Here is a 24,360-nt window from a genome sequence, read left to right on the forward strand (position 1 = left end):
TATATACCTTATTTAGTATTTATTTTTATTTTAGTGGTCACTCAAAGGAGCATTTCAGTCTACAATAAGTATTCGTCAATGATAACAATATGTATGGAACGGTCATTTTATAATATAATTGTAGATAAGTGAGGGGCACTCTGTATATGGGAATGGAGACAGCAAATGGATAATGGCTAAATATTATTTAATCTGATGTATCATAAAAAGACAATGCATCAAACAATAACAACATTAAAAACATCCATACAATGCAATACAATAAAATGCAATAAAATAAATACCCAATGGATAAGGGCCCTGAAAATTCGCCACCAATCGTAAAAATTATCAATATTCGTATTCGCGAATAATCGGCAGTCCCCACAATATTTCTCTGTGTGAGTAATTGCAGGGGTATTCATACACTTGGAGAGTTCGTTTTTAACTCCGGCCTGTGTCAGGCTCCAAATAATTCGCATGCACGATCTAACTGTGTCAGAAATATCGTACTGCGTACTGTCCGAATTAAATCCTCCGGTTTATTCGGATAATCCGATATATCAGTGAAGGAGATCTCTTACCTTGTTCCGTCACCGGCTCGATGTACTGAATCGAAGATACAGCCGATCTTACCCAAACGCGGCGTCCCACGTGGTATGGAGTCTCGAACGTGACGTCTCACGTGACTCCTCGGCTAAAGCAGTAGTGGAATTGTCGATCCTTCTTAATAATACAGCCTCTGGTTCGAGACAAGGTAATAGTCCAAATGCGAGGATCACCCCTAACGTAGTCTTTTCCTCTAGGTGACTTCTGGTTTATTGGGGAACAGCTCACTGTCCCAACTGACCCAGACGTGTTTCAGGGTATACACCCCTTCCTCAGTGGAAGGGGTGTATACCACTGAGGAAGGGGTCACTGATATATCAGATTATCCGAATAAGGCCGAATGCACACGGCCGTTGTTCACGACCGTGGCCTGGATTCCTGCTGAGTGCAGGAGCGCACGGCGTCATTAGTTGCTATGACGCCGTGCGCTTCCTGCTGCCGCCGCAGTACAGTAATACCTGGTATGATCTATACCAGTATATTACTGTACTGTGGCGGCAGCAGGGAGCGCACAGCGTCATAGCAACCCATAACGCCGTGCGCTCCTGCACTCAGCAGGAATCCAGGCCGCGGTTCCACGGACCGCTCACGGCCGTGAACAACGGCCGTGAACAACGGCCGTGTGCATTCGGCCTAAACTGGAGGATTTAATTCGGACAGTACGCAGTACGATATTTCTGACACAGTTAGATCGTGCATGCAAATTATTTGGAGCCTGACAGAGGCCGGAGTTAAGAACGAACTCTCCAAGTGTATGAATATCCCCTGCGATTACTCACACAGAGAAATATTGTGGGGACTGCCGATTATTCGCGAATACGAATATTGATAATTTTTACGATTGTCTGGCGAATTTTCAGGGCCCTTATCCATTGGGTATTTATTTTATTGCATTTTATTGTATTGTATTGTATGGATGTTTTTAATGTTGTTATTGTTTGATGCATTGGTTTTTTATGATACATCGGATTAAATAATATTTAGCCATTATCCATTTGCTGTCTCCATTCCCATATACGGAGAGCCCCTCACTTATCTACAATTCTCTTTAGTCTATTTGTGCGGTCTGGGTGGACCGAGAGGTGAGCACCCTTATTCATTCGGTCTATAGGTCGAGTCGCTGTTTTCCATTGTTTCTCCTATTCATTTTATAATATACTTTAATTACCTGTGTGGGATGTATCTGGAGATTGGAATTCAGGCGCCGATCCTCTAAGATCTTCCAGACCAGAGTGTGTTACCACCATGAGTGGTCCCTAGTCTGTGCTGGATGCCTTCCTCCAGTCATAACTTGGGGAAGGATTCCGGCATCGCCTTCTGGACACCTATGGTGGTGACGTTCTTTGGACCGGAAGACAGAAGTAGAGAAGTGGATGTGATATCGGTGGGAACTCCTTCATGTTTACTGCACTGGCTTATGTGACTGGAGTCATGATCTCAAGATACAACACAGGTAAGTAAGGGCGGGTTCACATTGGCGTTATTGAATTCCATTATAGGTTGCGTAATAACAGAGTTATAACGGATTTCTAGGATGGAATGCAAAACAGGACTATATTTTCTGTCATGTATAACGGAACAAAACTGAACCGTTATGTGTCCCCATAGTCATGTATTAGGACGGAGCAAAACAATGCCTCTTAAAGGCTTCCGTTTTGCATTCCGTTAAGAGTCATAATGAACCTTTAACGGAATTTAATAACGCCAATTCGAATCCACCCTAATGTATATTATAAAATAGCATTTCCATACATACTAAAATCAAACATATACTTATTTTGAACTGGGTGTAACTTCAAGTTTTGGCAGATTAGGGCTTTGACCCTGACCCTGGGTTCACACCTGAGCGTTCGCGATGGAGCGCTCTGTATGCGCGATTGTACCGGCGTTTGCAATCGCGCATACAGAGACAAGCGAACGCCCATTGTCGTGCGTTCCCGACAAGACGCCCCAAAGAAGCTCATGTACTTCTTGGGGCGTCGGGCGTTTTACAGCGCGATCGTACGTGCTGTAAAACGCCCAGGTGAGAACCATGCCCATAGGGAATCATTGGTTTCTCCTTGTTGAGCGTTTTACAGCGCGTAGGAACGCGCTGTAAAACGCTCAGGTGTGAACCCAGGGTGACTTGTGATCTAACAATGCATGTCTGTCTACAGGGCATCCTGCTAACGTGGACTAAGGGCTTTAAAGCAACTGACTGCGAGGGTGAAGATGTGGTTAACCTGCTGAGGGAAGGAATCAAGAGGAGAGAGGTATGTACGATGAAGAACTCCTCCGTTACTGTTTGTTTCACACCCTCCAGGACCTCATTTATAATGGCTCTATATAATATGTGAAATGTAATCTTCTCGAAGGTACCAGAGATTCTATAAAGCTGTCATTTATGTCATATTAGGCAACGTTTTGGCCCCACAGAGCCTTTTTCAAGGTTTTTAATATGACCTAAATAAAACATTGGAGTGTTACAGAATCTGTGCATTGGATACTGCGCTTCTGGTTGCCTTTGCAAAGGTCACTTCAGAGAAGAGCAGGCGGTATACACGTATTTATTCACATACAGACTACAACAGAGCCCACAGCCTTGTGAAGGATCAGCCTGGGTGGTCACACTGGGCATATATCCTGAGTTCAGGTGGCAGGATCTACCCCCATATGGTTTGGTGCAGAGTGTACCAGGGAATTGGCTCTCAGATGTGCTGCTTAGTGCTAGTCGGCTGAGACGTGCCGTGTCTGATTACCGGACATCGCAGAATATCAGTTCTGGATTAACAGTATGACATCATTTTTTTAAAACAGGAATTTGACCTTGACGTAGTTGCTATAGTAAACGACACGGTTGGGACAATGATGACTTGTGCATATGAAGATCCAAACTGTGAAATTGGTCTCATTGTGGGTAAGTACGCATTCCATAAACATGTCGTCCATGGAGGCAAATGATACCACTCCGCCTCAACCTTATGTGACTAAAATAAATAACAACACTGACAACTTTTATTGGAATAGAAATGGCCGCAGTGCTTTATTAAGGGTAACCATAATTAAAACCAATAAAAAAAAAAAAAAAAAAATTAAAACCATAACAATAAAAAAACTATTTAAAACCATTCATATATAGACCAAGATCCACTCAGCATCACCTGAGCGATACAGCCTCTCTAATAAAGCACAGTGACAAAATAGCTTAAAATTAAGGGAGGGAGGGCGGGCCCTGTCCAGATCTGCGTCGACTGCCCTGAAGTAGCGCCGAACCTGCAAATATAAAGGGGACAAAATTCCCGCCGTGCGGGCAAGGACAAATCAGAGAGCTGGAAATCTCCCCCAGCAAAAGGCAGTAACCAATCAGGAGCGCAGCTTTAGTTACCATACAAGTTCCTCTGTGTAAACAAGTACCAGCTCCAACCGGATTGAGCTTCTTCAACACCGTGACTGAGGTAATTTTACCTGAAAAATAAAGGCGGGAAAACAAGGGGAAAAGAGAGAAAAAAGGGGGGGGGGGGAGGATAGCAAGAGCTACCTAATATAAATGCAATAAAAAAGGGGGGTCATTGCCCCCATGTGTCCCCCAAGCGAATCGCTCTGGTGGGTCCGTAAATTTGACCGCAAGTTTGGACAGCTGTTTCTGTGACTCCCATAGAAGTAAATGGAGAAAGCCACGCACATGTAGGATATGGGACCCACATCTATCAGTTCAGTATATATCTTGTGGCTATGCTGTTAAGCATAGAAATACCCAATTTCAGCTTTACACTCAAATCACCTTCCTATAGTAATAATAGTAACCATTAAAATGGTATTAATTTATTTTCCCAGCTGCATTTGATCCAGATATCAGCATCCTGATATACATAATGCACCCATCTGTAAATGTTGACTGCCTTTGGTCAACAGAATGTTAGTCTTCTGCTATTACCATAGTTAAAGGGGTTATCTCATGATTAATGTGAAAAAATGAAAATAAGACATCATATGGTACAAGATTTCTTTCTAACAAACTGGGAACCAGCCTTGTACCTCACATGGATCCAGAGATCTCCCAGTTTTTAGGGTGTGTCCTTTCTACTGCAGCTAAGTGGTAGTTGAAGGATGGAACTGAGCATGTGCGGCCATCTCAGTCAGCAGAGAAATTAGAAAAAGAGCAAACAGCAGGTGGCGCTATACAGATAGAGATCAGTGAATAACTCACTGGCTATACAAAATTATATAGTATGTGAAATTTAAAAAGTGTTCAGAACCAGTGTCCTGGCTTGAAAAATGTAGAATATTTTATTGTAGGACAACCCCTTTTTTGTCTATATATCTTCATGTATATACATTGAGCATGTCTTCTTTTGTGTTAGGTACCGGCAGTAATGCATGCTACATGGAAGAGACAAAAAATATAGAAATGGTAGATGGGGATGAAGGGAGAATGTGTGTCAACATGGAATGGGGAGCCTTCGGTGACAATGGATGTCTGGATGATATCCGAACAAAATATGACAAAGCTGTGGATGAACTGTCCCTAAATTCAGGAAAGCAGAGGTATAAAATTCAGACATCCAACTAAGCTAAATACTGGAAAACCTGCATGTATAGTATCTGCATTAAATCTCTTTTATATTTCTAGATATGAGAAAATGATAAGTGGAATGTACTTAGGAGAAATTGTAAGAAACATTCTAATGGACTTTACTAAGCGAGGATTTCTGTTCCGTGGCCAGATCTCTGAGGCCTTGAAAACTAGGAGTATCTTTGAAACTAAATTCCTTTCTCAGATTGAGAGGTAGGTGATGGGTATAATGTGCGTGTGGGTATTAAAAGAAGTGTCTTATTGTACAACTTGCTCTTTTTCTGCCAGTCTGAATAGATGTGAGGGGTCACTATATCAATGGGTTCTCCAGCTCATGGACATGTTTGATCTAAAGGTTAGAAGGGTATAAGAAACAAACTGAGGAATGCTCACCTTACCGATGCCTAGCTATGTCCTAGGTCCCCCGCCGGTCGCTGTATCCTGGACACTAGCAGCCAGTGTAATAAACCTAAACCTGTCAGAGCTCTGATTCTGTTTCTGATTGCCGGCTCTGCTTCTGCTGGGTTAGACAGAGAGAGGGGACTTACTAAAGGCTTACTTTTTTGCTGGGTGAATTGTAGTCTTTATTGGTACAATTTTTTTTTTTTTGTGAGGTAACCAAGAGATAGCACTTCTGGCACTGTGCATTTTTTTATGGCATTCACCATGGTGGGATTAAAGGTGCCATTAAAAATTACAACTTGTCTGGCAAAAAACACTTGAATGAGATTGAGCTGTGCCTAGGCCATGACCACTGATGTTATTGGCCTAGGAACAGGGGCTACAGCACTCCCTGGAGGCCTCTTCAAACAGCTGATCGGCGGGGTGCCTGGAGTCTGACCTCCACCAATCAGATACCGGTGACCATCCAGAGAAGTCATTAGTATTAGGGTGCGGCCACACGGTCAAGTTTACTGATGCAGTTTTGGAAAGCCAAAATCAGGATTGGATATTAAATGGAGAGAGAATCTAAAGGGCAGATACGACTTCTCTTTTTTAATTCACTCCTGGTCTTGGCTTCCAAAACTGCAAGCAGAAACCTGACCATGTGGTCTTATCCCTAACCCCTTAGTGACCACCCATATGCCTTTTTACAGCGTTCACTAAGGGTCCTTAGGCTGGGCTGTCACATTTTTACGGGTCCCCAGGCAGCGGCGAGCTGGGGACCCGGCTCTCACATGAAAGCCGCAGTCCTGCTCTAACAGTCCGGACCAGCAGTAGTACCGATCCGGGCTGTTTAACGCTTTACAAGCCACGGGCAATGGCGTCTGCCGCATGTAAAGCGCTGACAGAGGGACCGGACTCCCTCTGTCTCCCATCGGCACCCCGCAAATGCGATCGCGGGGTGCCGATGTGTGTAAGAGCAGGCTGAGGTCTTATAAAGGCCCCAAGCCTGCCTTGAATAGTTTCCAGCAGGCTGTGCCTCTGGCGCAGCCTGCTGGTCAATGTCAGTAAAGCACTGACATTAAAATGCAATGCACTATAGGGATAGTGCATTGCATTTTAAAATCAATCTGAATATTGTCTGTTATAGTCCCCGTGTGGGACTATTAAGTGGTAAAAAAAGTCAATAGAAAATATGCTTTTCATGAAAAGAATTGCAAAAAAACATTTTCCCCCATATGTTTGGTATTGCCTCGTCCGTAACGACCCAGACTACATAAATATCATGTAAATTATCCCCTACGGTGAATGCCAAAAAAGGTAATACCAAGAGATCAAAAAGCCAAAATGATACCAAAGAAAAATACAAGTTGTCCCGCAAAAATCAAGCCCTCGCACAACTCCATAGAAATAAAAATAAAAAAGTTATGGGTCTTGGGAAGTAAAATTGCAAAAAAGTAGTAAAACATAAATAAAACTATATGTATTTGGTATCACTGTAATTGTACTTTCCCAGAGAATGAAGATGTTATGTTATTTATACTGAAAAGTAAACGCCGTAAAGTTTATAACGTAAAAACGCAGTGGCAGTATTGCTGTTTTTCCCATCTCCCTCCGAGAAAGAGTTAATAAAGTTAATCAGAAAGCTTTGTGTACCCAAAAATGGCGCCATTAAAAACTACAACTTTTCCCGTAAAAAACTAGCCCTCATACAGCTATATAGACGGAAAAATAAAAAAGTTATAGGTCTTGGAAGGCGAAGATGAAAAAAGGAAGAAAAACGCTTGGTCAGTAAGGCCCAAAACAGGCTGGTCATTAAGGGGTTAAACACTCAGACAACCAGGGGATTTGGAAATTAATAAGGGCAGAACTTCAGTATATTTTGATTTTTTTAAATGGTGTTTCACTTTAAGCTCCAAATACCTGGACGCAGGGAACCCTCTTACTTAGTCATGTAATATGTGATACTAAAGAGATGCTGTATCTTTTTTCATACAGTGATAGGTTAGCGTTGCTGCAAGTACGATCAATCCTTCAGCAGCTGGGTCTGAACAGCACCTGCGATGACAGTATAATTGTCAAAGAAGTCTGTGGCGTTGTATCTCGAAGAGCGGCCCAGTTGTGTGGGGCAGGGATGGCAGCCGTGGTAGATAAGATACGGGAAAACAGAGGCCTCGACCATTTGGAGGTCACCGTTGGTGTTGATGGAACTCTCTATAAATTACATCCACAGTGAGTAAAGCAATTTTAATAAAGTAGTGTAACTTTACAGGAGGTGATGGCATCATTTACATGCAGCAATTGTCTCCTCTACATTGGAGCTACTGCGATTAATGATCCTCATATGGATTCATTTTTTTCTGGGCAGCATATCCCTGTTTATACAGCATAATCTGCTGCCCAGAAACTGGGATTTTGGTGTCTGGATCAATAATGTTTTCACTCAATGAAATAACGTTTGCCTGTACGTTGGTTGATTGGCGGCACATTTACACAGGCAAGTTATAGGGAATAAGCCTTCATATGAATGTTCATTCCCGGTAATCTGCCTGTGTAAAGGACGCCTTTAAAGGATTTGTCCAGCTAGAAAAAACTATATGTGTTTTAAAAGAAGATTTACAATGTATTTACTTGAATTACTCGTAACAAAGACCAGCGGGTCAGCAATGTACGGGCCCTGTCGAGTTTTGCACCACATCACAGAGGCGGACCCATTCACTTGAATGGGTGCGCAATCCGGAAGGTCTGGTGCGGCACGGAAGCACAATGGAGTGCTTCCGTGTGGTTTCTGTCCGTGCCTTCGCACAGCAAAAAAGTAGTGCATGAACTACTTTTTTACGGTGCCGACGGTTGGATGCGGATCCTGGACCCTATTTAAGTGAATGGGTCCGCATGCAGCGGCCCTACTTTCGGTGCCCGTGCATTGTGGTCTGAAGCATGGGCCCGGCGGACATGAGCTCTTGTACAGTCATGTGTACAAATTGTACATATCAGGTTGATGGTCGCTCTTTCATTGGTTCCGATCAATGAGTAGACTGTAGGTGCGAGAATCTTGTAAGATATCAAGATTGACAAAGGTCATGGACATGCCGGTCTATGATGTCCTGCCTAGAAAAGGCGCAGGCCCTGTCACTAATTAGGCGTTTCCTCCGGCAGTCCGTTCGTCTGAACAGAAATCTACAGCAACTCGGAGCTGCCATAAGTGATGACAAATGGGCTGGCCACACGACCCCCCTCTTCCTTCCCACAAACCCCCATTTGGGAAAGTGGTGAAAGAGTAAAGAGCTTGTGAGTGATTGTTAGAAAAGCAAACACCTGAATGAAGGGCCCCCCTACTGTTTGCTATGCACAGCTCCATACTTTGGCTGGCATTGCATCTTAGTTCCATTCACTTCAGTTGATGAGCTATCGGGGGATGCCAGGTGTCAGAGACTCCACCATTCTGATATTGATGCCCTGTCCCAAAATTTTAAATAGATGTATATTAGAAAATTGTTTAACATCCTATTCACTACATAAATCTAATCATTAAAACCAGAATACCTCATTAACCTTTCAAATCCACACCAAATGTTGAGCATGGCGCCCTGCTGACAAGAGCCGCTGTCAAATAACGGAGGTCTAGGGGGATACAACCGGCCACTGTAACTGGAAACCGTGCAAAGTATTAAAATGTTGTAGCCCACTTCACCACGATGGTATTAATGGCTTTGACACTGTGTTGGCTGATGGGAATAGTGTAAAAGCTAAATGAAGTTTTCTGGGCATTTAAATTAACCATTTAATTGCTTCTACTTGCAGCTTTTCCAGAATAATGCACCAGACTGTAGTCGACCTTGCTCCAAAGTGTAACGTGTCCTTCCTCCTCTCAGAAGATGGCAGCGGGAAGGGCGCAGCATTGATCACAGCCGTTGGGTGTAGACTCCGTGACACTGAACAGCATTAAAGATTGCATCGTCATGCTTGTGTTTTCCTGCCTTTCCAGCACTTTCATTTCAAGCAGTAATCGTAACAAGGCTGGGACCTTCCGTCCCGTACTGTCCATAGAAATTTAAGCATGGGGGAATAGAAGACCACCATAGGAAGAGTATTGTCTCTAGCACTGGCTATTTCTGGACTCCTGTCTGCATCACAAACCCTATGTTTTAGGCCATGTATGTCTGTTTATAATTTATTACTATTATTTTATACTTTATTTATCAGTTTGTTAAGATATCCATAGAGTTTCCCTATTCATTTCCATTATATTTACAGTTAGGTCTCTAAAACTGGGTCCCACCAGCCATACATGAAAGCAATGTACTAAGGGTGTTACTTTATTCCATTCTCTATTGCATATGACTACTGGAGGCAATATACACATAGATGACGTCCTGGGCATAAAGGGCTGTATCGGTTTCAGAATATACCTAGGAGCATAGGACACAACACCGGGTATGTCTGGTGCCAGTGACATCTCTCATTGCTTGTATGAATAGTGTTGTGTTACCAGTACGTATGTTTTGTTCAAAATGTCGGGCAAAACTCAACCTGTTCAATGGGGCGGCACATTTGTAGCTGCTACTTGGCCCCCCAGAATCTAAGAGGTTGTACACGTTTCTATGAATATTTTGTTGCACTGTGATTGGATGTGTTCAGATAGGTGTGCATTTCTGTTTTTAATGTCTGTGTTCTTAAGAAAAATGTCTGACAGATGAAGTTTAGGTCAGACAACCATATTATGCCACATCAGAATCACTCATGTCATTTATCCACTTAATAAAGTTTTCCAATGTGCGTCTTGTGGTCGTGCGAACTCAATTATACCAAAGCAACATGAAAAATGACCACCCAAAGAGGCTGCAAACCCAAATAAATAGTACAATAGTAGATATTTATTTATTTAGGTTTTCGAGATAACTGAACCTCTGCATCTATGAAGATAGAACACCTGAAAAACTTAATGCGATTGAGCTGAGATTATAGTATGAGCTACTAGTGGTGCTTGGTCAGTGATCACACAACCAAGGTGGTGCACTCTTTATTTTGGGTTCTGCAGCAGGGTATATGTTGAGGCAGGGTCACATTAATTAATACTGGGTGGTATCTCCCCTTGCAGTGATACACGCTGCCACTCTGGCATGGTAATGGTCACACAGATACTGGATATCCTCCTGTGGGAAGTCATTCCAAGCTCTAACAACTTGGAGCCGTAGTTCAGACAAGGTGGTTGTTGGCTGCAGTACACGGGCGATCTGTCTCTGCATCCAGTCCCAGATGTTTTTGGGAGACATCTGGCCAGGAGAGCTGCTGGACACCGTGAAGACCACATTGTCTACATAGTAACATAGTACATAAGGCCGAAAAAAGACATTTGTCCATCCAGTTCGCCCTGTCATCCTGCAAGTTGATCCAGAGGAAGGCAAAAAAAAACTGTGAGGTAGAAGCCAATTTTCCTCACTTTAGGGGAATAAAAATTCCTTCCCGACTCCAATCAGGCAATCAGAATAACTCCCTGGATCAACAACCCCTCTCTAGTAGCTAAATCCTGTAATATTATTACGCTCCAGAAATACATCCGGGCCCCTCTTGAATTCCTTTATTGTACTCACCATCACCACCTCCTCAGGCAGAGAGTTCCATAGTCTTACTGCTCTTACTTTAAGGAATCCTCTTCTATGTTTGTGTACAAACCTTCTTTCCTCCAGACGCAGAGGATGTCCCCTCGTCACAGTCACCGTCCTGGGAATGAATAGATGATGGGATAGATCTCTGTACTGACCCCTGATATATTTATACATATTAATTAGATCTCCCCTCAGTCGTCTTTTTTTCTAAAGTGAATAACCCTAATTTTGATCATCTTTCAGGGTACTGTAGTCCCCCCATTCCGGTTATTACTTTAGTTGCCCTCCTCTGGACCCTCTGCTATGTCTGCTTTGTTCACAGGAGCCCAGCACTGTACACAGTACTCCATGTGTGGTCTGACTAATAATTTGTAAAGTGGTAGGACTATGTTCTCATCACGGGCATCTATGCCCCTTTTGATGCAACCCATTATCTTATTGGCCTTGGCAGCAGCTGCCTGACACTGGTTTTTGCAGCTTACTTTGCTGTTTATTAAAATTCCTAGATCCTTTTCCATGTCAGTGTTACTGAGTGTTTTACCATTTAATATGTACGGGTGACTTGCATTATTCCTTCCCATGTGCATAACTTTACATTTGTCAGTGTTAAACCTCATCTGCCACTTATCTGCCCAAGCCTCCAGTCTATCCAGATCCCTCTGTAGTAGTATACTGTCGTCTTCAGTGTTAATTACTTTATACAGTTTAGTGTCATCTGCAAAAATTGATATTTTACTATGCAAGCCTTCTACAAGATCATTAATAAATATATTAAAGAGAATAGGGCCCAATACTGACCCCTGAGGTACCCCACTAGTGACAGTGACCCAATCTGAGTCTAGTGTGGGCAGTGTGTGGACAGGCATTATCTTGTTGGAACGCCACATCTTCTGAGTCAAAAAAGTCAGTAGGACTGGATCCACAATGTCTTGGACTGAAGGCGGGTCAATGTTCCCTTCACGAATATCAGACTGGAACGGCCATGGTAGCTAATGACGCCCCACACCATGAGATTAGGTGCATGATGGCAGTAGGCACTCTCCAGTCCTCCTGTGAACTCTGATGTGACCATCATTAGGCTACTTTCACACTAGTGTTCGGCTGTCCGCTTGTGAGTTCCGTTTGAAGGGGCTCACAAGCGGACCCGAACGCTTCCGTCCAGCCCCAATGCATTCTGAGTGGACGCGAATCCGCTCAGAATGCATCAGTCTGGCGGCGTTCAGCCTCCGCTCCGCTCAGCAGGCGGACACCTGAACGCTGCTTGCAGCGTTCGGGTGTCCGCCTGGCCGTGCGGATCCGTCCAGACTTACAATGTAAGTCAATGGGGACGGATCCGTTTGAAGATGACACACTATGGCTCAATCTTCAAACGGATCCGTCCCCCATTGACTTTCAATGTAAAAGTCTGGACGGATCCGTTCAGGCTAATTTCACACTTAGACATTTTTTTGACAATATAATGCAGACGGATCCGTTCTGAACTGAGCCACCGTCTGCATTATATGAGCGGATCCATTCAGAACGGATCCGATCGAACGCTAGTGTGAAAGTAGCCTTAGTCCCAAGGCAGAACCTGCTTTCACCACTGAACACTGTAGTTTGCTGTTGATGGCTGATACCATTTTCTGGTAGTGTATATTGTGTCTCCAGAATATGCTAGGAAAGCATGTTTTGCCTGCTAAGTGCACTCAGGGATATAGCTATAAGAGGTGTAGAGGTAGCAGTTGCTCCTGGTCATAGAGGGGCCCAAATGTCCCTCTACTGCAAAAGAAAACACTAGTATTTTAGTTGGAAAGTGGTAGTAGAGGAACTTGTCACAGATTTTGCATTGGGGACACTTTAAGATCATTCCTTACCAAAACGAAAGGCTCATTTAGTCGAGTAGATAATCGTTCAGGCGACTGGCGACACCAGTGACCTACTGACACAATGGCAATGATAGCGACATCAGAGAGTATCATGTACGATTTGTTCATATTCGATCATGCACTTGCTTAAATGATAATCCTTGGAAGATATAGAGGGAAAGTTAATAAGACTGGTGTTTTGAGCCGGGTTTATTCTCCGTTCCACTGGTGTCAGATGCGCCCCAATTATTAAGAAATGCGAGTCAATAATTGTGATGCATCCCAGTTGTGTCAGAACAGAAATCGATGTCATCTCTCATTCAGGTATCATTCAGTCTAGTTTTCTGATGTACATTATGATAAATGTGCCTGACTGCCTACGCCTGGCCTTGCTCCGTCCACTCCTCACCAAAAGTTACCAAGCACTGCGCAAAACTGCCAAGTCGGGTTTGCACCAAAATGTGCAACTATTTGACGTCCGAAAACTGGCACAGGTGGTTTAATAGCCTCCGCTCCTTTCGTAACCGGGTTCCCTGACACCAGATACTGCTGTTTGTATGGCCGGGCAGGGTGCAAAGGGAAAGAAAGTCTCATCTGTCAAAGACGCTCCAGGTCCAGCACCGTGCTCCCCTCTTCTCTGTTTACAGTCCTCGTTGGACCAGAAGTGCGACATGCCATCTACATGCATAATACAACTGACGGACTGTCATTAGACTCGGTGGTCGTGGTCAGGCACAGCATGGTACTGCTTATAGTTCCATGTTCCAGTCCAGAAGAGGAGAAGAAAGGAACTGGGTGCTGGACTTGGAGCTCCAGTGAAAAGTGAGACAATTTTTTTATCTTTTGCACCCTATCCGGCCATGTAAACAGGTGTTCCCGTCTCGGGTCTGTCGCTTCCAGAGGTAGTTTAGACTATAATAGTGCTGCAACCCAATATAGATGGTTTTTCACAAACACTATGGGGTAGATTAACTAGTGCTGTTCAAATGCATCTAAGACTGGACACTATAAAAATGTGCAAGATTTATCACAGTGGCTGATGCTGGATGGTACATCTCACATACATCTCACGCACCCTTAGATGGTGTGGCCTAGGCTTTTACCACTTATGTGGCTTACTTTGTGCTGGAAACCTGCCTGGATTTAGGTGTATTTTTATCTCATCTAAAATCGGTGGCAGACTGGCCATAGACCTCACGGGGTAATTTCCCATTGGGTTGAGGCTCATGGGGCAGCTGAGCTCTCCTCGGGTACATAATGATCTGACATTCCCAGAGTTGATTAATGTTTGGATCATCAGGTACTTACGTTCCCGGCTGAGTACCTGAGGGGCTCTGCTCAATTCAACTGTATCACCATTATCAGGACGGTGTTACAGTTGAATACTGTGGCATCCTGCCCTGCCGTTCACCCTCAGAGGAAACAGGCCACTAGGCTTGAAGCCTCTGAGGCAGTGTACAGATGTCCTAGGGCAGGGATCAGCAACCTTCGGCACTCAAGGTGTTCTGAAACTACAACTCCCAGAATGCCCCATTCACTGCTATGGGAGTTGTGAGAACAGCCGAGAATGTTTGCATGATGGGATTTGTAGTTTCACAGCAGCTGGAGTGCCGAAGGTTGCTGATCCCTGTCCTAGGGACCAAGCATCTAAGGCCTCTTGCTGGAATAGGCCTGTGCCCGGCACTGCAGATGGTATGGCTGACCATGCCTACTTGTGTTGCCCCACCTTCTGTCAGTTTGGTTGGACCACTTTTAGGTTTTTTTCCAGGGCAACTTTAAAGGGATTCTGTCAGCTGGATTTTAGTAACAGTGCTTTTGACATCACCACATCAGTCTCCTCGATTTGTTTTAAAATATACCAGTATTACTGCCATCTGTCTTGTCATTTTGTTAAAATAAAAAATAAAAACTTTTATTAATATGCTAATTACCTCTGTAATGTGCCCAAGGGGCTGTCCCTCTGGCCGTTGGTGCCCAGATGCTCCCATTCTCTAGGAGCTCAGCACCGCCCCACTGCTAATTATTCACTCCTCTCATCGCCGACGGTGCGCCATAATCTCGCTCATGCGCCCTGGATCCACTGGTCAGTGCCCGCAAGGTGTCCTGGCAGCAGCCTCAGCGAACGAAGCGCGCATGCGCCAGCTGTCTGCGCACTTCGCTCGTGGGTGCTGACCATTGGATCCAGGGCACATGCACGAGATTACGGCGCACCTTCGGCGATGAGAGGAGTGAATAATTAGCAGTGGGGCAGTGCTGGGCTCCTAGAGAATGGGCATGGCTGGGCACCAACGGCCAGAGGGACAGCCCCTTGGGCACTTTACTGAGGTAATTAGCATATTTTTTACAAAATGACAAGACAGATGGCAGTAATACTGGTATATTTTAAAACAAATCGAGGAGACTGATGTGGTGATGTCAAAAGCACTGTTACTAAAATCCAGCTGACAGAATCCCTTTAGGTTGCCAGTCCGCCCCTGTCTAAAGTCAAGTCCCCTTTGTCGCTATGTTTATTACTCCCTGTCTGGAGGTGAAAACAAAATGTGGTGCACAGCCTTTGCATCATAATTCTGCCGCATTTGCAATGGTAAATCTGCCCCATGTATTCCAGAACTCGGCTGCTCGTTGCCAGATATCTTCACTTCACAAAAATAGTATTTGCAGAAGGAAGACAAATTTAAATGGTCACTGGAGTTATCAACAAACTTTGCATGAATCAATGCTATGAGTGACTGCATGTCTACCAAGTGTCCCTCTTTTGGAGTGACAGTCCCTATTTTTGTCTCCAGTCCTGCTGTTTTTGCTCCTTAAATGTCCCTCTTTTGTGACCTGGGAAATAAACGTGCATTGATAAGCTTGTGAAACGTCTCCAGAAACTGTATATTAGACCTCAACTTAAATTGCCTTAAGGCTCATGCACACGACCGTATGCCCTCTGAGACATACAGTCCGTGAGCGGGGCATATATCCCAGAGCGGCATTGATCGTGCGCACGGGAGCACACAGCATTATAGGTTACAATGATGCTGTGCACGTCGGGCCGCCCGCATAAGATCATATAAGTGTGGGACAATAGCCCCGCGGGCGGCCCGACGTGCACAGCATCATTGTAACCTATGATGCTGTGTGCTCCCGTGCCCACAATCAATGCCGCTCCGGGACCTATGGCCCGCTCACGGACTGTATGTCTCGGAGGGTATACGTTCGTGTGCAAGGGCTCTTAATCAGATGATTTTTATGCTAATATTTAAAGGGACTGCATGTGCTGTAAAAAAATTAAAAAAATAATAATTATACTCACCTCACCAATCCCCTGCCGCTGCAGTTCTCATCATGAAAGTATCCCTGCTACACCCCACATGCTGGTACTGTTTCGACACGGCAGGACATGGCTGTGAATGCTACTCAGCCGCTCACTGGCTCCAGCCATGACCCTCCTCAGACAGGGATTGGATCTCCTCTTTGTCTGTCCAAACAATTGGGGGTGGTATGGCCAATATATGAAACATTGTATTATATGTTATTAGTGAAAAATGGCTCTTTATTCCACTTTATTCCTTCTCCTGGAAAAAGAGGATGTATGGTCACTAGTTATATGTCATCTATTCTGCCATGGACATGCGCTGGACAGCCTCCTGTACTCTCCTTCCCTTACTCTCTGGCTCCCCAGTACAAACCTCTTTATTGATGCACTAGAAAGAGTTTTAAAAATATTTATGAACAAAATTAGCAATAGTAACAAAATTGGCGCAACATTGTAGTAAGATCATTAAAGGGAGTCTGTCACCATCTTCAGTCATGTCAAGCTGTTAATACCACATTGTGGGTCACATACAGATTAGGATACGTTCACACTAGTGTTTTGGCTTTCTGTTTGTGAGATATGTCATGGGCTCTCACCAGCGGTCCAAAACGGATCAGTTTTGCCCTAATGCCTTCTGAATGGAAAAGGATCCGCTCAGAATGCATCAGTTCAGTCTCCATTCCACTTGCAGTGTTTTGGTGTCCGTCTGATGAAACTGAGCCAAACGGATCCGTCCTGGCACACAATGTAAGGCTACTTTCACACTAGCGTTCGGGTGTCCGCTCGTGAGCTCCGTTTGAAGGGGCTCACGAGCGGACCCGAACGCAGCCGTCCAGCCCTGATGCAGTCTGAATGGATCCGCTCAGACTGCATCAGTCTGGCGGCGTTCAGCCTCCGCTCCGCTCGCCTCCGCACGGACAGGCGGACAGCTGAACGCTGCTTGCAGCGTTCGGGTGTCCGCCTGGCCGTGCGGATCCGTGCGGATCCGTCCAGACTTACAATGTAAGTCAATGGGGACGGATCCGTTTGAAGATGCCACAATGTGGCTCAATCTTCAAGCGGATCCGTCCCCCATTGACTTTACATTGAAAGTCTGGACGGATCCGTCCGAGGCTATTTTCACACTTAGCTTTTTTTTTGCAATTTTAATGCAGACGGATCCGTTCTGAACGGAGCCTCCGTCTGCATTATTATGAGCGGATCCGTTCAGAACGGATCCGCCCGAACGCTAGTGTGAAAGTAGCCTTAGTCAAAGGGGACGGATCCATTTTCTATGACAATCTGGCACAATAGAAAACGGATCCGTCCTCCATTGACTTTCAATGGTGTTCAAGACGGATCCGTCTGGGCAATGATAATACAAACGGATAATACAAACAGATCCGTTCTGAACGGATGCAGACAGTTGTACTATCTGAACAGATCCATCTGTACAGATCCATGACGCTGATGTGAGCCCACCTTTACTGGAAATGTGCCGACTGCTTGAACAATAAAGAAGCCAGTAAGTGGCGCATGCGCATTAAGTTGAAGTATGCCGCTGTCCACAGTGGGTGTCGTGCGGCACAGCGCTGGTGTTCGCAGGCACATACTGAACATAGGCACGTGACATGGGTACTGGGCAGGCTAACTGTGATAGGAGGGAGACATTTTTGCACTTGAAGGGCACTTGAAGGGGCAAACACCGCCCCTGGGCACATGCAACCCTCATTTGCATATGGTTTAAACTTAGTTTTTGGAAAATTTCAGCCACAGAAGTGGTGAAAAAAGGTACCATGCATGTGTTATCTGTGTGTGTGACCCACAACGAGGTTTTAACAACTTGACCACACTGAAGTTGGTGACAGACTCCCTTTAACACAAAAGTATCAGTTCTGAAACCTTAAAGGGGTATTCCCATCTCAGACAATGGATATGCCCCCACCGTCTGATAGGTGTGCGGGTCCCACCTCTGGGACCCACACCTACACTGAGTACAGAGCCCAGAAAGCTAGGGTGCACTGCGCATGCACAGCCGCCCTTTATTCATTTCTATGGGGCCACGAGAATAGCCGAGCCCTGACTCGGCTATTTCCGTCAGCCCCCAAGAAATGAATGGGAGCGGTGACCCCGCAAGTGCAATGCGCTCCTATTCACTACTGTTGCCTGATCCTGGAAAACCCAGGGTCCTCCGGACAGCACTTTCCCTGTTCCGTTCTCGATGTAGGTGTGGGTGCCAGAGGTGGGAGCCGCACCTATCCGACAATGGGGGCATATCCTAGCGATATGCCCCCATTGTCTCAGATGGGAAAACCCCTTTAATAGAAAGAATCCCATTGGTGCAGTTTATATTTTGTCCAGAGGATGTCACCCAAGTTCTATTCACAGGATTGTTTTAGGCCAGCGATGCATGTGATGGAAAATCTAGTGAAAAACACATGAAAAACCGCAACAAAACTGCATGTTTTACTTGTGTTTTTTGCAGCAGAAAAGCCAGCCGACTTCACCCTCTCCATTGCAAAGGGTGAAATCCGCAAGAGAAATCCGCTGACGTACTGCAGATTTGGAATCCGCAATACCGCAGCTGTTTTGCAGCTTTTTTTTTTTTTACGCAGCATGTCTCTCCTCAAATCTGTTTTGTACAGAGTAAAGCCTCATTCACATGTCAGTGTTTGGTCAGTGATTTCCATCAGTGATTGTGAGCCAAAACCAGAATTGGAGGCTCCACAGACATGAGGTAGAAGGGAAAGCTCTGCTCCTGCTCTGTGTTTAGAGCCTGGTTTTGGCTCAAAATCACTGAATGGAAATCACTGACCGAACACTGAAGTGTGAATGAGGCCTAAGGGATATGATCGATGACAGTCATCCTGATCAGATCCAAGTCGCCATCTAGGATTAACTAATAAGAAAAAGCTGATTAGCGCACCTCAGCGTTCATAGACAGTCAGAGCAAGTGTAAACGAGATCCAGCATTGTCCTCCCATATTTTTATTTGAGTTCCTTTAAAAACACAGCGTAAGGGCTCTTGCACACGATCCTATGTATTTTGCGGTCTGCAAAACACGGATCCACAAAAAATCTGGATGACGTTTGTGTGCATTCCGTATTTTGCGGAAAAGAACTTCTGGCCCCTAATAGAACAGTCCTATCCTTGTCTGTTATGCGGACAATAATAGGACATGTTCTATTTATTTTTTTACGGAAAGACGGACATATGGAAACACAATACACACAAAGTAACTTCCGTTTTTTTTTTGGGAACGGACACGGAAACAAAAAACGTTTGTGTGCATGAGCCCTAAGCATCATTAGAATAGGGATACACCTACAGCATGTATACATAGGGAAACCCCCAGTCCTTTTATTTTGTTCAAGGATCCTTACTCAGGATGAAAGATGCTGCAGAGTGACAACAGCTCACTGCATAAGGGGTTAAAATGTCTCTTTAGGGCTCAGGCACGCGACCGTATGCCCTCCGAGACATGCGGGCCATATGCTCCGGGGAGCAGCATACATTGTGCGCACGGGAGCGCACAGCATCATAGGCATCGGGCCGCCCACGGGGATATTGTCCCGCACTCATAAGATCATATGAGTGCGGGACAATAGTTCTTCAGGCGGCCGGATGCGCACATCATAGTAACCTATGATGCTGTGCGCTCCCGTGTGCACGATGTATGCCGCTTCGGAACATATGCCCCACTCACGGACCGTATGTCTCGGAGGGCATACGGACGTGTGCATGAGCTCTTACCCTGTGTAATATGCAGGGTCCACCCTGACGGCTGTATATTGGGTTAACAGGCCCGGGGGAATAGTTGCTCCACACATCCCCTCCTGTGACGGGTGCGTTGTGGTAAAATACGCAATTATTCTGCGCAAGTGCAAAACATTCTAATGCGTTTTGCACGCGCGTGAGAAAAGTCAGCATGTTTGGTACCCAAACCCGAACCAGGACTTCTTCACAGAAATTCAGGTTTGGGTTAGGGGTTGTGTTGATTGTATTATTTTCCCTTATAACATGGTTATAAGGGAAAATAATAGCATTCTTAATACAGAATGCTTAGTAAAATAGGGCTGGAGGGGTTAAAAAAACATAAAAAATAATTTAACTCACCTTAATCCACTTGTTCGCGCAGCCCGGCTTCTCTTCTATCTTCTTTCTTCAGGACCTGGGTAAAGGACCTTTGATGACATCACTGTGCTCATCACATGGTCCGTCACATGATCCATCACCATGGTGATGGATCATGTGACATACCATGTGATGAGCACAGTGACGTCACCACAGGTCCTTTTCCTGTGCACAGCAAACATGAAGACAGAAGAGAAGCCGGGCTGCCCGAGCAAGTGGATTAAGGTTAGTTTAAGAAATTAGTAAGAAATTATTATTATTATTTTTTTAACCCCTCCAGACCTGTTTTACTAAGCATTCTGTATCAAGAATGCTATTATTTCCCCTTATAACCATGTTATAAGGGAAAATAATAATGATCGGGTCTCCATCCCGATCGTCTCCTAGCAACTTTCTTGCGGATGCTTGTGATTTTCAAGCAGCCCCATTCACTTCTATGGGACCTGCATTGCGTGAAAAACGCACAAAGTAGAGCATGCTGCGAATTTCACGCAACGCACAAGTGATGCGTGAAAATCGCCGCTCATGTGCACAGCCCCATAGAAATAAATGGGTCTGGATTTTGTGCGGGTGCAATGCGTTCAACTCACGCATTCCACCCGTGAGGAAATCTCGTCCGTGTGAAGTCAGCCTAAGACTCTGAGATTCACAACACAAATGTCTGGGGAATAGAAGGCTTTAAGCAGCCAGGCATACTTATGAGGCAGATTGCAGTTCTGCTACAGGACTACACCCCTCAGCTGGGCATTGTAGTGCTGCATTTTGAAAAGAGAGATATTACACCTCTTTTCCAGAAAAAGAGAGAGAGAGAGAGAGAGTGTGGATATATATAAAGAGCATCTTCAGTGCTCAGTAGAAGACCGAAGACACACTCTACTTGGCAAAGCCTATATCCTGTTTTCTAGAACAAAGAAACATCTTTTTTTTAATAAAGTATATTACAAACATTAAAATCCCTGTCTGACGCTATATTAAAAATAAACTGAAATGACAGTTATGCCTCATTCACACGTCAGTGTTTGGTCAGTGATTTGCATCAGTGATTTTTGAGCCAAAACCAGATGCGGCTCTAAACTAGAACAGATGCAGATCTTTCCCTTATACTTTATGTCTGTGGAGGCTCCACTCTTGGTTTCATCTCTCAATCACTGATGGAAATCACTGACGTGTGAATGAAGCTTTACACTTCAAGCAATGCTGCCTATACCATAGTGTGAAGGCATATAGGGGTCATAACTCTATGTCATACATTGCCTTTCTCATCTGGACACTAGGTGGCGATGTGGTACTGATGTCTATAGATCAATTGGACTCAGTCAGGGAGGTTTGATATACACTTGTTTTTGTTTTTCCCAGTATTTTTCTGTTTTCTCTGGTCTTATCCAACTGAAAACACTGAAGATAAAATTATATCAGTTTGCATCAGTTTTTTCGATCCTTCAGGCAAACCTGAACGATAAAAAAGTAGAAAAGCAAAAGAAAAAAGGCCTAGGTCAGTTATTTGATCAGTTATTTCCTCCAGTCATTGTGAGCTAAAACAAGGTGCAGGTCAAAAACATGGAACAGGAGCAGATCTTTCCATTATATCTTAGAAGGCCAAGGGCTCATGGGCCCTGGAGCTAAAGTTTAGCTTGGGTTAGTGAAGGGGTTGGTGTTCTAGGGTCTAGTACAGTGGTGGCGAACCTATGGCACAGATGCCAGAGGCGGCACTCAGAGACCTCTCTGTGGGCACCCGCACCCTGGAAAAAGTCTATGGTGTACTAATATGCCTTAGACTTTTCCTGCCATTCATCAGTGCAGGGCACACTATGAACGGCACAGGCAGCCATTGAATGTAGGCAGGCTATTATAGCTCAATGATAAAGTACATGGAAGATATAATACTATACTGGACTGTAGTATTCTGGTTAAATTGCAGTGTTGGCACTTTTCGATAAATATGTGGGTTCTGGGTTACAGTTTGGGCGTTCAGTCTGTGAAAGGTTCGCTATCACAGGTTTAGTATGACTAGTGGTCTGATGATGTGAGGAGGTTCATTCTAGTTTACCTGGTGCTCTAGGGCAGTGAAGGTGTTACACAAGCGCTGCTAGAATCATTTTAATCCCTCCTCCTCCATTGGTCAGCTCCGTACAGTATTGAAACAAAGTTTTATGCGAATCGACTTTAGACGTTTCATCCGAAGTCGATTCGCTCATCTCTACCCTTTACATTAGCAATGCACGTTGTGCCCCCTCCAGAGTAGAAATGCCAAAACACAGTAACTGTAACGCCCCAGAGTGGCATTACCACCTCTTTTTGCGCCCCCCACTATCTTTTATGGGTGATCCTGTGTCATCATGTGTATTTATTCCAGATCCTGCACAATGTGTATTTCAATTCTATGGAAATGTTATGTTAAAGTGTAATGTACCTGATTTACCAGCAGATGGCGGCACCTATGGCAGAGCTGTGTTAGCTAGAATGGAACCCTTCTTCCATTCTATTCCTCTTTCTAGATAGGGAGGTGTTAGTTAGAGACAGTTAAGCGTACCCGCTGTAAGTGGAAGGCTGTGTGTCAGCCATCAGAGAACTGTCTGCTCGGCTGGGCTTGGAGGCCTGAGCTGAGTACCTCCAGAGTCAGGAGTGAAGACAAGGAGAAAGATAAAGATACCAAGACTGAGATACAGAGATGAGGACAGAGACAGACTACAGAAAGTAAAGTTCAGCAAAAAGGAAAAGTTTCTATTTAATCCTAATAGCACAGCAGAGCTGAAAGAGTTTCAGATGTAGTAGAGCCGAATGTGTTTGCCTGCCAGAATTTATGCCAAAACCATCTGATTACCAAGATAAAGTTGGAAGACTGTTTTCTGATGCAAGTTTATTCAAGTAAAGCTGTTTCAATTTCAATAAAAGTCTGGACTCCATTTCTTCTACAAATCCCTCAACTGTTCACCCTATTTGCACTACTGTAGACAACCACATATGGGGTTCCAGGGTACCCAGGTAGGAGCATGGTGACACGTGCACAGCCACACTTAAAGGGACATTTTAGGCAACCCTTCCATCACTCTGGCATTCCTACACCTGGGTTCGACCATCACCTTCAACATAGGGGGACTCCATCCCTCATTGCTGAAATGCAACTGGCGTCACAACAAAAACTCACATACCACCTTAGAAGAGGCCCCTAGCACAGGACCTGCCCGCTGCATAAGTACTCGCCTTGTCCCGCTCCTGAAGCTCACATACCTCTCTTCCCTGCAGACACAGATCGCTCTGCAGCATGGTGTGGGCAGAGTTTATGCAGATTTCTGGGCTGCAGGCTCCACCCACACAGGTCGGCAGTGCGATCTGTGCCTGCAGGCTGAATGATGGAGCAGGGAGAAGTCTTCCTGCTTCACCATTCAGAGTGCCACCGGCCTGAAGGAGGAGAGGAGCGCGGGGAACAGAGCGGTGAGTGACAGGACCGCAGCTCCCAGCACTCTAGCAATGAGCGCTTCCATCTGTATTAATGGAAGCGCACATTGCTTTTGGACTCTGGCCCCCCTTGAGAGCTAGCACCTGGGGAGAACCTCCCACCTTAGCACGCCACTGTGGCAGTCCTATGGAACACCATAGATAACACAGTGATAACTCTGTCCGTACAGATAATGTAGTAGATGTTACCTGCAGTCCTATGTAACACCATAGATTACACAGTGATAACTCTGTCTGTACAGATAATGTAGTATATGTTACCTGCAGTCCTATGTAACACCATAGATTACACAGTGATAACTCTGTCTGTACAGATAATGTAGTAGATGTTACCTGCAGTCCTATGTAACACCATAGATTACACAGTGATTACTCTCTGAGTACAGATAAGGCAAGTGTCCCTCTTTTGGAGGGACCATCTCTATTTCTGACCCAAGTCCCCCTGTCCCTCTTTGCTCCATAAATGTCCCTCTTTTTGATCTAAGAGATAGATTTTTATTATTACATTTACA

The 24,360-nt window shown here is 44.8% G+C and overlaps 1 protein-coding gene across 1 annotated transcript in view; it reads left to right on the plus strand.

The window, feature by feature from the left end:
• HK1 (hexokinase 1) overlaps positions 1-10,300 on the plus strand; it is a 91,268-nt gene extending 80,968 nt beyond the window's left edge. The window contains exons 13-18 of the mRNA XM_044296285.1: positions 2,745-2,840; positions 3,385-3,484; positions 4,929-5,112; positions 5,198-5,353; positions 7,523-7,756; positions 9,326-10,300. Coding sequence (XP_044152220.1) covers positions 2,745-2,840; positions 3,385-3,484; positions 4,929-5,112; positions 5,198-5,353; positions 7,523-7,756; positions 9,326-9,470 — 915 coding nt within the window. The 3' untranslated portion in view covers positions 9,471-10,300. The remainder of the gene's footprint in view (positions 1-2,744; positions 2,841-3,384; positions 3,485-4,928; positions 5,113-5,197; positions 5,354-7,522; positions 7,757-9,325) is intronic.
• The last annotated feature ends 14,060 nt before the right edge of the window (positions 10,301-24,360 follow it).

The sequence above is a fragment of the Bufo gargarizans genome, chromosome 6 (genome assembly GCF_014858855.1).
Source record: "Bufo gargarizans isolate SCDJY-AF-19 chromosome 6, ASM1485885v1, whole genome shotgun sequence".
NCBI lineage: Eukaryota > Metazoa > Chordata > Amphibia > Anura > Bufonidae > Bufo > Bufo gargarizans.